This window comes from Chelonoidis abingdonii, chromosome 2 (assembly GCF_003597395.2).
Source record: "Chelonoidis abingdonii isolate Lonesome George chromosome 2, CheloAbing_2.0, whole genome shotgun sequence".
Lineage (NCBI taxonomy): Eukaryota > Metazoa > Chordata > Testudines > Testudinidae > Chelonoidis > Chelonoidis abingdonii.
This window is the reverse complement of record NC_133770.1, coordinates 200974087-200989530: the sequence shown is the minus strand read 5'-3', so window position 1 is coordinate 200989530 and position 15444 is coordinate 200974087. Positions and strand designations below refer to the sequence as shown.

Here is a 15444-nt window from a genome sequence, read left to right as displayed (position 1 = left end):
GGTGGGAACACCCCAGCTCCCACCGGCATGTCCCTGCAGCTCCTAGGTGGAGGGGCCAGAGGACCTGCAGGCAATGCCCCGGAAGCTCCCATTGGCTGTAGTTCCTGGCCAATGGGAGCTGCTGAGTCAGCGAGTGTGGGAGTAACAGCCCTTGTCCATCCCTCCTCCTAGGAGCTGCAGGGACACGCGGAGCTGGGTAGGGAGACTGCGAGCCCCGTCAACCCTTCCCCTCCCAGTAGAGGTCCCAGGCCATGTGCTGTGGCTCGCCTCTCCCCCCCATAGCACCAGCAGGGTCACGGGCCACCACCCCAGCACCTGCAACCCCCCAATATTCAGCTGAGATATGGGGACATTGGCATGAGCTGGTACCTGGCCTGCTAGTGTCGTACATATTTTGCCTTTTCATTTTTCACAGAGAGAGAACATTTTAGGAAGCCTAGTTAGCACATGTTGATGGCTGGATTGGGCAAGTCATGTGGCCCCTCAGTGAGGATGTATACTTTTGTGTTGGTCATCTTTAAGAGGAGTTCTGTGCACCTTCCTTGATAGATCGTCCCCAAGGAGGGTATGCCATGTGTTGCATTTGTGCACAAAGAACAAACATACTTTGTCAGAATTACCTTTATTTCTGATGAGAGACACAAGGTGGAAGAGGTAATATCTTTTATATTCTGTCGGTGAGAGAGTTAAGCTTCTTTTTTTACTTTATTTCAGATTGGAGGAACAGCAAAATAAGAAAGAATAAACATTAAATGTCCGTGAGACAGCACAGTGTTTGTGTGTCTCCTCTGCCAGTCTCACTAAACAGAACACAAAATGGCTGCCAGACTCCACAGATAGCAGTCTTTAGAGAGTCAAAGCTACAAATGCACAGAAAACAAATGTCTTAGTTACATAGCTAAATACTCCACAACAGTTCTCTCTCTCTCTCTCTCCCACACACACACCTCAGCAGTTCTATTTCTAAAGGGAGACGCCATCTCTTTTCCACCACCCTTGTCCTGGGAATAATTGCTCTAACTCTGGGCTGGTCTACACTGGAGGCGGGGATCGATATAAGATACGCAACTTCAGCTACGTGAATAGCGTAACTGAAGTCAAAGTATCTTAGATTGAGTTATCTACCGTCGTCGTGGCATGGGATCGACGTCCGCGGCTCCCCCTGTCGACTCCGCTACCGCCATTCGCATTGGTGGAGTTCCGGAGTTGACAGGAGTGCGTTCGGTGATCGATATATCGTGTCTAGATGAGACGCGATATATCGATCCCCGAGAAATCAATTGCTACCTGCCGATACAGCCGGTAGTGAAGACATACCCTCTGTATATGACATTTGACCTCATGCCCTCAAGACATAGGAAGGACAGTAGCTGACTTCATTTCTCAGTCCAGCTGTTGCCCTGGTTAAGTGCTTAAAGTCCATATCTCTCTTGGGCTGCCTTGTTGGTGGTATCCAAGAGTCTACATATGCCTTTGAATCACACAGAGATATGTAAAAAGAAACAGCCATGAGTCCTTGTAAAAGATGATACCAGACATGCTTAACCTTCAAAGGAAGGCTTACCAGTAGTTGAAAGTGGAGAACATAGACCTGGGTGAGAAGTAGGAAGGTGCTACAGAAGTGGATGGGAAAGAGACTTTTCTGAACCCTCCAAAATGGACCTTGCTCTAACTGCTATTCTCAGATACCTCCCAGCTAATCTCCCACCAAATTTTATATCCATGTTAAACAGTAAAATATCACAACTGAGACAGCAGGTGCCAGTCTAAATCCTAAAATGGCAAGCAAAAACAGATACTGTAGCACTAAATTACTTTTTCCTCCCACTAACATCACCTAATCCTGACCTGTACTAACATTCATTTCAAACTCTTATCAATAGAATTTACTTCTGCTCCCGTATGTCATCTGCACTTGTGATGTAGTCAGCTTTTACAGCACTGATTTTATCCATCCCCACATGGAGAATGACGGATATAGGAAGTGCGCTAATGGTTGCAACATCTATAACCTTCTCTAAGGGGCAAACCTAGCTCCTTCTTCCATGGCTACAGAGGGCAGTCTGGCTGTAGAATCAATGTGGTTCTGCTGTGCAGGAAAGGTGAGGGTATGGGACCTGGGAATGGCACACCCTTCCTGTAGCATCAAGCTCAATGTCAGGTGGGCTTCCTGCATTTTGGTGCAGGAGGTGTTTGGGAGCAGATTGAAGCCAGTTCAGGGAGAGGCTTATGGATCCCCTGACACTCTCCCATTCTCTTATGGAGGAGAATAGTGCCGAACATCAGAGGCTATTTCACTGCCAATACATTTATCCCCCTGTTAAAATACTTTTAGGTGGTGCTGTGGCCTGAGTTTTTCTACAAGTCAGCCCCAAATTGACTAATATTATTAAATGACAGAATCTCAGGCTAAGCAACTAAAATGAAAAAGCAGAAATACAAGAGCAATGGAATCAGAGGAGTAAAATGTGCTTGTGATAATTGTTCATGTTCTTATCAGTTTCTTTACCAGACTGAATTGAGACTCAAGAATGGAGTTTTCACAGGTCTTTCTGCCATCACAATTAATCATCTACCTTTGTTTATCCTTCCATCTAGTTTGAACTGAATCAGCTCATGATCACTCGAACCAAGGTTGTCCCCTACCACCATTTCTTCTACGAGGTCCTCACTGCTTACCAAAACCAAATCTAAAATGGCATCCCCTCTTGTCGGTACTTCAATTCATGACTTGTGAAGAAATCATCACTATCACATCCAGAAAAATCTGACCCTATTATTCTTGCAAGCACTTGTTCCTCCCGTCTATATCGAAGTCTGAAGCTATCCCATGATCACACATTTCCTCCTTAGTTTACTTTCATTAAAGAAGCATTAAAGAGTGCTTATCCCATATCCAGATCAGATCCCGGCGGTCTGTTGAGCACCCCAAGCACATCTTCAGGGGATGCTTAGTAAGCTTTTACCCAGTTGTGTTTTGCCAGCCGAACTCGTGTCTTATCCATGTCCATCACTTCTTATTTCATTACAGTTCACCTCACATTGATGTGTGTTCAGTTGCTACTCCAGTCCACCTTCTGCCGTTTGGCCCTTGTCTTTCTAAACAGCACATAGCCTTCAATACGTAATACTCAGTCTGAGTACTATTCCACCAGGTTCTGTTATCCCTATAATATCCGGCTTTCACTCCACTGCACCAGTAGCTCCATTCCCTCCATCGTGTTACCTAGGCTCCCTGCATAGTGTACAAGGCATTTTAATTTTTGGCGTTTGCATCCAGTGACCATTCTTTACCCCATGTGACACAACATCTACCACCAGGCCATCATCTGTTAGTCTAGTTTCTACACCCGATTTCCTCGTGGTCAATTCTTCGTCCACAAGCGTATCCGCCTCTCACTTTGTTACCTTCCCCTCCAGGTTAAAATTTGCGTGGAGATCTCCTGGACATCTCCCACCATCTCCCCCAATTCCCTACTTTTAAAGCTCTCTTAAATGCGCTCGCGATGCCTTCCCATCTAGAAGTTATTCCTTCCTTACCTTAGGGTGAAGTCCCTCCCGAGAGATACATTCGTCCTCGTCTGTCAAGTGCTTCCCAATGACCTACATCCCAAATCCCTCTTATAAGCAACCACTGCCTGAGCCATCTGTCTAATTTCAGTAATCTTGTCCATCCTCTTTCGTCACCCTTCTCTAGGACCAGGCAGATCCCACTGAAGTCACCTAGCCTCGATTCCTTGCAGCGTCGCTTCCCCGAGTCTGTCATAGTCCTCCTTGATTACAGTCCAGCGAGTAACTGCCATATCTTCGTCCCTACATGAAGACAATCACTGGACTTCTTTCCTGCTCCGCTAGGATCCTTTCCAGCCTCAGGTCCCATCCTGTATATTGCACCCAGGTAAGACAGTACCCCCTTCTGATGTCTCCCGATCAGCTCTATTACAGCCTGTCTTTCTTCTCAGTAAGGCAGTCTCCAATTCACGATAGACTGCCTTTTCTGGCAACAGTGGATTCTCCAGGTCTAACTCCTGCACCCTGCTGGCCGCAATCCTCCGATTCATATTCACCCTTGCAAGCCTCCTGGGCCATACTTGGTTTGCTTCCATTGAACTCCTCCCCTCCCTTCTGGCAGACTAGCTGCTCGTCTCTTATTTCCTTCCCCCCCATTCCCTCTCTCCTCAGCGAGCACCTCTCGTGCTCCGTCTTCATTTTCGCACTCAAGCAAACCTGTTCCTGGTTCTTTCTCCGTCGCGTGGCCCGCTTTTCCTCTGGCCTGTTCTCCTAGTCACATGCTCTCCACGGTCCACTATCCTCACCCAGCCGTCCCTTCGCAGGAATTCTTTGGTCCTGCTCCATCTCCATCTGACGCTTCCTGGGCCTCATGTCTCTGTCATCATTCTCGCTTTCAAACCCCTCTAAACTCAGCCAAAGTTCCACTGGCATCTCCAGACCTTGTATCTTTTCTTCAGCAAGCTCATCCGCGGGGCACTCAGACAGCAAACTCCTTTCAGGGGCCCCCTCCCAGGACCATGTACATAACCCACGGCTTCCACATCTGGTCATCCTCAGGTGTTGTCGCTCACATTCTGCCTCTGTCTCAACTCAATGGCCTTCCACACTCTGTGCCTGCATGTCCACCGCACCCCCGCACCACAGGGCCCCAACAAGTACTGCTGCTGCAGACCCCGCTACCCTCCCTTGTCTGCTTTCTGTTTCTCCGTCTTAGGCTCCCCTGCAACGTCCCCTGGGAAACTCCACTGAAACTTCCCTGGTAGCAGCTCTGTGTCCTGGCTTCTTGCCGCTGCAGCTGTCTGTGCCTCTGGCCTGAGTAGCCTGGCTACTTATAATAGGACCCGCTAATCAGGGTAAGCCGCGCCCCCCAAATCAGGGCTCAGCCTCTTCCCCAGCACACGGCCCTAGCAGCCTTCACACACACTCACTCACACACAAACTCCACATACAATCCACAAACTCAAAACCTGTCCTCCAACAGAACTCCCATGAAACTCCGAGCCCTGTTAGCGCTCTGTTTGTTTATATCATTTGGCTATTCATTACACACTTTTCTTTAGCTCTTCATGCGTGATTACGCAACCAGCTGTCACTTCAATGGGAGATTTACCATTAACTTAAATAGATACTGTACTCACTTCAGCTTACGCCCTTCACATTTCTCATTCTTACTTGGGGTGAAAGCAGCGCAGGATGCAGAAGTTTAACGTCACACACACACACACACACACACACACACACACACACACACACACACACACACACACACACTTAACACCATAGAAATTCCTCCCACTGATCCCACTAAAATAGGAAATTAAATAACAACCATCTCTATAAATTCAGTCCATTCTTATCATTGATTTCCATTGCTTACTGTAGTGTTACTTAAGACTCGCATGCTGATATTCAGAGGCCCCGACCATCCACAGCTCTGATTATTTTCATTTAATTTTTTGGGTGTCCTGCACTTCTGAAAATCAGCTCTCTTGCCCCTAAATCTTCAAACATTCTAAAAAGTTTTAGATGGACAACTCCTATTAAAATCAGTGGCAGTATTTCAGCAATCTGCAGTGCTCTCTGAAAATGTACTGTGCTCCTTAACCTAATAAAAGGGTAAATCTTTTAATTAAATACATTTTTAGATAACCAAATAAAGAGTAACATCTGTAATCTGCTTTGCTTGCTTTTGTTTTGTGCCTTTCTTATTAGGATCTTATATATAGATATGTTTAAAAACATGAGCGAAAGTCAAACTCTTGGTTTTTTAAGTACAGTGACTGAATATTGTGTTGTGTGTCCATTAAACTTTACAAAAAACATCGCAACCATGACTTGAAAGAATCAAACTCTCTTTGTGAGAGAAGTGCCATTGGTAAATGGTAGCAATCAAGTCCATGCATTATTTATGTTATTATTAGCTTTCTCAAAAGTAGTCCTAGAGTGTCTGGCTTGAGGGTTTGATGTTTGCATCCGTAGGAAAAAAAGTTAATTTTAGAAATAATACAAACAGGTTCAGACTAAAGCAAGTATTTGCAACATATGAGTAAGTCAGGGTAATTTTCATAATTGATCTACTTCCAATCTACTCTGTGCTGTCATCTTAGATGTCTTTCTTATCCATGCAACCAGAACTTCGAGTAGCGACTCTACAGTTAAGGCTAATTGGTGAGCTAATGCTGTGACAACATTTCAAGATGAAATGCCTTCCAGGGTTTCTATTTTATGGAATGTTAATTTCCACTTTTTTCTGAAGGATCTGATCTCAAACCAGTGGGAATCTTCCCACTGACTTCAACAGGTTTTGAATCAGGCCCAAAGTGGTAAGTTCAGGCAGGGGTGAAAGTAATACTAAATTCTTACCAGTACGGGGGCTGGCCTTGAGTGAAAGGGGTGGGGCTGTGGGCATCAGTGTCCCCCAGCCAGCCCATCCACACTGCCTGTCCCTGACTACCCAGGGCTCCAGTGGCAATTTAAAAGGGTCCAGGGTCTGGGTCCTCAGGCCCTTTTAAATCACTGGCCATCGGTGGCCATCGGTGGCTGGGGGGGGCAAAAGGGTCAATGACATTAAATGTGTCCCCCTTCAGCAAAAGGGACAGCAATGTTAAGGCAGCAGCAACGTGGGCTACATACGGGCCAGTACCAGCTTCTTACTGGTATGCCGTACTGGCCCATACCAGCCCACTTTCACCCCTGAAGTTAAGTATTCTGTAGATAATAGTGGGCATCTGCAAATACAATACTGCATATTGAATCTCCAGTTTAGTATGATGTATGGCTGCACATATCAAATATGAATGCAGATGAATATTTTGTTGTTCATTTACTCGACTAATAGAAACATTTGCTACTGTTCTGGAAAATTAGCTTTAAAATGGTGTTCACTGTGCCACAGTTTGTCAACAATTAATCTAACAGTCAATGAACAGAACTTCATGCTAATAACTCAGGTATTTCCTGTAGCTCCTGTCTTACTCATACTATAATATGATAAATTAAAAATCTACAAACTGATATTGATTATTCTCTACAGAATAAAGTATAAACAAATCTAATGTCCTCATACATAGCTTCATATTTTATACATAACTTTATACTGTATGTTGCATCAGATCATACCACAAGTCTTCCAGTCAACGTTTGTCTATTCATCCATCTGAACCATTCTGTAATAATACAAATAACTTGCACTTTACCCGTCCTCCCCTTTCCAATAAATAAATTGAGGCACCCAAAGTCAGAAAACAGTTGTGATAATTTAGGCCAGCATGACTTATTTAAGGTCGGAGAGCAAATCTGTGGCAGAGGCAGGAAAGTAGCCCAATCTTAGTTCTGTGCATAACTAAAGCCAAACAACAGTTCAAAAATCATGAAAATGACAATGTTTTTGAAGTTATTTTAGTATCATTGGATTTTGAACTTGACCATTTATCCAAAATATTTGATTTTTTTAAATCAAAATGGTTATCAACATATTTTATATACAGTAGAACCTCAGAGTTAAGAACACTATGGGAACTGAGGTTGTTCTTATCTCTGAAACGTTCATAACTTCAAACAAAATGTTATGGTTCTTTCAAAAGTTTACAACTGAACATTGACTTAATACAGCTTTGAAACTTGAATATGCAGGAGAAAATGCTGCTTTCCTTTTTTTTTTTTTTAAATTAGTTTACATTTAACACAGTCCTGTACTGTATTCCCCCCGCCCCTGGTCTCTATTGCTGCCTGATTGCATACTTCTGGTTCCAAATGAGGCGTGCAGTTGACTGGTCAGTTTGTAACTCTGGTGTTTGTAACTCTGAGGTTCTACTGTACCAAATTTAAACAAAAAATGATAAACATTTTGCGGGAAATGAAAAATGTTGATAGTGTCAGCAATTATGGGTAAAAAGTGTCTTCCTGTGCAGCATGGGGCACGGGTCATATGAATGTTTAAACTAGTGTAAATGATGGATTATCTGTAACTTGAAGTCTTTAAATCATGATTTGGGGACTTCAGTAACTCAGCCAGAGGAGCAGATGCATGAGGTTCTGTGACCTGCAATGTGCAGGAGGTCAGACTAGACGATCATGATGGTCTCTTCTGGCATTAAAGTCTTTTTTGAAAAGCTATTTTTCCAATGACAATTTTTTTCATTTGAATTTTTTTGTCCACTTCTGGCTTTAACCTGTAATCCTTACTGCCAGATGCTGGGATGGGCTGACTCAATAATTATTCTGTTTTGTTCATTCCCTTTGAAGCATCTTACATTGGCTGCTGCCAGAAGACAGGGTACTAGGCTAGATGGACCATTCATTTGACATAGTATGAACATTTTTATTCTCTTCCCCTCTTTCTCTTTGTATATTTCTTCTGTGCATGCACATAAAAGCTATGCTTATACCCACCATAATGTGTTTCATAACAGTGATTATTTGTCTCCTGACACAACTCTGCAAAGGAACAAAATGCCAGTGTAACTAAATGACAAAATAAAGGTTCAACTGTTAGTTGCGCAAAACTGTTAATTACCTGGAGCTGCAGTGCACAAAAGATGTACTCTGAAGAATTTCATCACCTTGTATAATAATAATTTTTAAAAACTGTATAGAATACCATTGGGGTTTTAGGACATAAGAATATGATTGTCTGGTTTGGAGTTCCTGCTCTGTCTTATCACTGGAAAGTGCGTAAACATTCACTTTAGGTGTAGAGAGAAACTAGTTGGCAAAATGAGACTTATCTTCAGACCTTCAAATTTTCCCTTGATCACAGTTAAACTAATCTGATGAATGCTGTTTATCTGCTTTCTCTTTGGGTTATTTCTTATGTTTTTGAATAAGCAAGAAATCAGCAAACAGATTTCTCTGTAATCCAGGACCTGAATGTACAAGAATCTTTGCTTTTTCCCAAATTGTAACATAGCGCTCAAGTCACCTCCATTTGTGCTGTCTTCTGCCAGTGTAAACCAAGGTGCACAGCTTGTGATGAGGAGGAGGAAGTCTCGTTGTAAAGGCCTTGCAATCTGAAAAGTGACAAAGCTGTAGTGGACCAGTGCAACGGAGAAGTGGAGGACAGAATACTGGGGGATAAAAAGGGCTGTGTAGGGCATTGTATCCTGGTCAGTGCTAGCTGGTGTGTGGGTGTGTGACTGCTGTGCACCTTTAAGCGGGGGGTGGGAGTAGGGTATTTGGCTTGCTGGCTAAATGAAGGGAACAGTGCTTTATGGCTGGTGGGAAAGGGCAAGGGGAGTGAAAACTGCTGCAAAAAGAGTCAATGTGGTCTAGGGTGACCAGACAGCAAGTGTGAAAAATCGGAACAGTGTGGGGTGTAATAGGTACCTATATAAGAAAAAGCCCCAAATATCAAGATTGTCCTTATAAAATCAGGACTTCTGGTCACCCTAGCATTGTCGTTGACTCATCACTTAGGAATGCAGGGTTTAAAAGAGGTGGATCTGCGCCTGAAGCCTCCCATCTTACATGGACCAGGACTGATGCAGGACCCACCTTCCCTCCCCTTTTAGATGGTAAAATATCAGTTTTGGTCAACACCTACTGTGGGCATTATGCTAGCCTTCCCTTGTTTAAGGGGGGCTGGGAAGGAATTTTGCCCTTACCACCATATTGGCTTGGGTGCAGTTGAGGTTTTCTTCACCTTCCCCACAGCAGGTTCAGGTGGGCTCTGTTCATGCACGGTGGGCAGTAGATCATATGTCGCAACTCATTATTTAAATGTAGGGCAGATGTCCAATGCAGGTACTCCACAGGAAAGGTATACAGTGACTGGATAAATGGCTTGGAAAAGGACATAAAAAGAGGTGTTCATTAAAGGAACAAACAAGGGGTTGGTTGGGGACTCCTATGATTGATATGGCAAGGAGCCAACCCCCCATTCTTATAGCCCACCTTAACCTTCCTACGAGGTTGGGGGGTGGATGGTAAAGTCCCAGCAATGGATTTGCTGAAGGCGAAAAGAGGGGGAGCTGGTAAAAGCCCCCTAGGTAATTACGGCATAAACATGAGGTTACCTGCACAGTACACTTATCTGCCAGTTAATCCCAGACATTTAATAATAAAGTTGCAGCCTGATTAAACCCATGTCAAATGTCTCCTGTCCTTCTTTCGGCATAGCCAGACAATAAGCAAAGCAGTTAGAGATGTGCTGATTCTATGTATGTTTGGCAGTCTCTGCTGGCAAGGTTACTATGGAGCTCCTGTAAGAAAGTAAAGCTGCCCTTTCCCAGCATAGTTCCTGGGGTAGACCAACAGTGGTAAAAACACATGTCCTCCCTCCTTAACCCCCACCTCCACCCCTAATAGTCAGTCCCACACCTGAGGCTATAGCTGGTTTCTCTGGTTAAATTTGCATCTCCCTGTGCCAGCTGGGGTGAATCTAGCCCACAGTGTGCCAATATACATTTCATTGTTCTTGGACTTTTATTTCTAGTCTAACCAATTGTCGTCTGAGGGAAACATTATGAATAATTAGGGTTACCTTTCTGTATCATAATATTCTAGACCGCTGAACAAAAAGACTCTGGTGTATACTATCCATGGAATGGATTCACCTTTTAGAGAGTAATTGTCTGTGCTAAGCCCATGTGGAAGCACAGGAGCTTTGTCCCATCGAGAGAGAATCCTGTTGCACCTTATAAACTAACAGACGTTTTGGATCATGAGCTTTCGTGGGTGAATACCCACTTCGTCAGATGAATGTCCCATCGAGTCTTTGCAGAGACCATTTTCCTTTTATAAGGGTCAGCCCTGCACGGTGTTGAGTAGGGCTGGCTGGAAAACAATTCCATTTTGCAAAAATATTTGAAATTTGTTTTTGTTCTGATGTGGAACAAAACCAAAACCTTTCAAACTTTTTTGTGAAAAAATGAGTGTGCCTGTAGCCAATAACCCAATGGTTAGAGTGATCATCTGGCATGGGGAGACCGGGGTTCAAATCCCTACATTGCATCATTTGTTTTGATTCGAACACAATGGAAATTTTCAACAGAAAATTTTTTTTGCCAAAAAATTTGGACCTGCTCTAGTGCTGATTGCCTTCAAATCCCATTGAATTCAAAGGGAGTTAAGCCCGCACAGCACCTTAGAGGATGAGGCCCATTATTCTCCTCTGCCCCTTTTTGAGCAGTTGCATGTATAGTGAATCCTTAGCTAGGGAAATAACAGTACATTTATTGAAAGGCTGCCATAAATAGCTTCCCTCATGCTGGCATAATATAGCACACTACACTTTCTGGTTCCAACTGGAAGATGCAACCTCCACACTAGCAACCACATGGAGAGCTGCCATACCACTGCATGGACCAGCTTCGTTGTTTATTGTTTTTTAGTTTGACAGTAGATTTTGATTGTATCAGCTCTGGCTAGTGATTATGCTTTGTTTGTTAAAATAAGCAGCTTAGCTCTTGAATCTTAATCAAGCCCTGTTCACTATTTTCTTATTGTGATCCCTGTTGATTTTTTTTCCTCCTCTGAAACCAACAAAGAGATAGTGTTTTGTTTCAGTTTGTGAAACTCATCATTTTTCCAGACTTTCCATTTCACGCTGTTTGGATTTTATTAAGATCTCTTTACACAGGAGCTGAATGCCAGCTATTTGATGCCCTAAGGGAAACAAAATGTTGCTGCTTTAATGTCTCAAATCTCCTGAGATATTTCATTTGTACCAGAAGCTCCTTGGAGACTTGTGGCTAAATACATAAAATATTTTCAATGTTTACAGAAAGATCTTAGTCTCCAGTAGAATTTAATACAAATATTTTTTTATTTTTACCTTCAAATTGGCTGATTGAATTAATGCCAAGCTTGCTAGTAACCCTCTACTGCTTCTTGTATAAACTGATCGAATCTTGTTTGGTTAGTTGGTTTTTGTTTTGGAAGTGTGGTGATAAATACAGTATATTATAGTGAGTTTGGATTTTCTAAAGAGTGTGAGTCTTCTTTTTTTTCTTTTCAACTGCACATCTCTATTGACTGTTAGCAAATATTTGCACCAAAAATCTGTCCTCCATGATTCCTCCCCCCCACATCCCTTGAAATAATTTTTGGAGATTGATCTTGACTGTTCTTGTGCACTTCCAGGAAAAACTGCTGAACTGATGGTCACCTGATGTTTTATGTAAAGATCAGTCTCAATGTCATCAAAGGGCCCAGCTGATCAGTTTAAGCCTCTTCATAAAATTTAATACAATAATCCAGTACAGAAATAAGATTAACGACTGCAGGAGGTGTTACTAATATTAAAGCTGGTCAGAAATTTTCAAAATTCAAAATTTCAAGGAATTTTGTGTCAAATTTTTGACAAAAAAGGATAAAAAATATATGAAAGTTACATTAAAGCTAGTCAAAAAAATGTAACTTTCACATAATTTTTATCCTTTTTTTGTCAAATTTTGACACAAAATTCCTTGAAATTTTGAATTTTGAAAATTTCTGACCAGCTTTAATGCATATGCCTAGTCTGGAAGGAGGATTTATTCATGGATGTTTATTAAAGCAGGGTAAATAAGTTCATTATGTAGAATTAGAATTGTTTTTATTAATGTAAAAGCAACTTTTAAGATTTTTATAAGAAAAATCAATAAAACTATAGGAACTTTTAAAAGGCCAAAATTTGGAAAGTGACTAGTTATTTGGGATGCCTTGATTTTTCATTGCTAGACATGAAGCACTTGGAAAGATTCAGAAGGTGGGTGCTACGCCCATTATGAAAAATTAGGCCCCTTAAAGGTATCTCAAGTGGGTCATCAAAAAATGGAGACGCACAAAATCACTAGTCACTTTTCAAAATCTTTGTCTTATAAATTTAACAGAAATTATTGAGCAGTTGAAAACATTTGTTTACTAATGGCCAAGAAAATCAAATATTTTCCTATCTCAAATGATACCAAAACTCTTGATTGTTAATATTGAACCAAATTAACAAACTAATTTCAACTCAGCCTCTAAAATTGCACACACAATTATGTATGTGCTGATTTTTGCATGCTCAAACCACCCAGTGTGCTGACTACTCAAATTATCTGAGCAAATGCCATTTGCGCGCATAAATGTAGAGTTTATGGGGGCACATGCAATATTGCAGCGGCAAAGCTGCAGGTCGTTTGGAAACTGGGGCCCTAAATGTCTCCTTCACATAGTTCTTCCTCTTGAACAAATATTCATTTTAACCGCCTGTCCTTGAATGTTTATTCACATTTAAAAATCTTTCCAGCTCAGTTATTCATCTTATCTACCTCTCTTCTTCCTCCATGTATTGTCTTGGGAGTCCTGAGAGAAAGAGAGCACAGTACTTACCTTCACAAAGGAAGAAAATATTATTTTATTTATATTGTGATTTGCATTATTTTAATCTAATTGTATAATACAAATAATATTCACAGTACAGAACATATTCACACTGAATGGCTTCTGTAATCATCAGACTAGTTGTAGAAGCTGCCTAGTGCAAATATACTCCAACAATATGAATATTATCTCTTAATCCATTTAATGCTCGCTCTCAATACAGCCTCTTTCCAGTGATAGACCGCAATGGCATTTTTGAAGTGCCAATGTGCTGTTAAAATATCAGCACAATGGAGACACGATGTACCTTGTACATTTGGCAGTAATGAAGTGGTTAAGGGAATTAAATTTAATTGCCTAGTCACCAGTACAGACATCTGAAACAATGCCATGAATAGTTGACTGCATTACTAAAAGTTTCTTATTTTATTATAAAGTTTATTATTTTATTCATTCAGTTCAGATTATTTTGACTGGATGACTAAAATTGAATCTGAAGAAGTGAGGTTTTTTACCAAGGAAAGCTTATGCCCAAATAAATCTGTTAGTCTTTAAGGTGCCACCGGACTCCTTGGTTTTTTTGTGGATAGAGACTAACACAGCTACCTCCTGAAAATTGAATCTAAAGGCTACATTCACAAAGTTCTGCACACTCATGTCTCTCAGAATACATTTCTTTGCTGGTAGAAGTAATCATGCAGAGGTTCAAAATGCCACAAATTTTAGCTATGAAAATTGAGATGTCCTTTCCAACAGCAGGGTGAGCACATGGAATTATAGAGGTCAGCACATTAATTTTTAACTGTTATAAAACAAGTACTCACATTTTTTTTCATTCTTCCCACTCCCTAAATCTTATCCCAGGATGTGTGACACAGGTGAAGGACTGTTCACCTTTCAGACAAGGGAAGGAGAGATGATCTATCAGAAAGTCCATTCTGCAACACTGGCGATAGCTGAGCAACATGAAAGACTAATGATGGAGATGGAGCAAAAGGCACGGGTAAGATCTTACCTCCAGTATTTTAAAAACTTCCATCGGTGAAGTGAAGGGTTATGATGATTGCAGAGTACAGTTCCATCTAGTTATGCCAAAATGGTGTGTTTTTTTAAAAAACAAAACAAAACCAACCAGTCCCAACAACCTTGATTTTTTTTTAAAGATGATAATATACAAAATAAAGAAATAATCCATCAAGCTGGATGGAGCAAATTCAATGAGTGCATGAAAAAAAAAAATAGAAGGTAATTTTCAACTACATCCTGGAATTTTGGAATGATGGTTACATAGTCCTACTTGCTTCTTTGTATGTGTGGCAAAGCTTGTAGCAGTGCACTGCACATACTGGAATATGGAGAGCAGAGCTCTGGGGAAGCCATAGAGAAGGGAATTGCAACACTCACAGTGAGAAGTGATGGCTAAGGATTTAAGGCAGGAATCTAAATAAAAAATATTGTAGAACTGGAGACAGGAAGATTTACTGGCATAGGAAAGGTGGGAAGAAGAGAGTTCAAAATCAAGATTAAAATGAAGTTGGAGACAAGCAGAAGGGGCAAGCTGAAAAAGGCAATAGAGTGAATGGAACTGTATTTATTTATGTTCCAGTTGCCCCAAACACTTACTGCTCTACAGGATATCTTAGTTCTATTGATTATAGTATTGCCACCTTTCTAATTGTGGTCATTGGACCCCCCAGGACCCCTGTTCTGCCTCTTCCCCCCTCCCTCCCTTGCTTGTTGGGTCATCTCCACCTCCCTCCTCCTACCCAGCTGGACTCCCTCTGCTCTGGAACTGGGATGGAAGCTGCTGCAGCCAGACAAGGAGCCTGCCTGCGGATAGGAGACAGCCCCAGCTGTGCAGGGGCTAGTGTGGGTTAATGACCTGGCACCTCCTCACCACTCCACTTTAATGAGGTTTCTGATGTCCAGTCAGTACATCTGATGAGACACTGCCAAGATCCCTTTTTGATTGGACTTTCGGGGTGAAAACCAGGCCCTGTCCCACCCCCAGAGCCAGGCATGGCTGGGCAGGGGCACACACACAGGGGTAAGGAGGCAGGGTCTATGGACTGATCCACAGTTGGGGTGGAGCCACAACCAGACCACAGTGTGGGGGTCGACATTCAGACCCACGGCCTGGTGCGG

At 42.2% G+C, this 15444-nt stretch overlaps 1 protein-coding gene across 1 annotated transcript in view; it reads left to right on the top strand.

Annotated features, from left to right (window-relative positions):
* Positions 1-15444, top strand: part of DOK6 (docking protein 6) — a 447057-nt gene that overhangs the window by 319590 nt on the left and 112023 nt on the right. The window contains exon 6 of the mRNA XM_032803415.2: positions 14164-14302. Within this exon, the coding sequence (XP_032659306.1) occupies positions 14164-14302 (139 nt within the window). The remainder of the gene's footprint in view (positions 1-14163; positions 14303-15444) is intronic.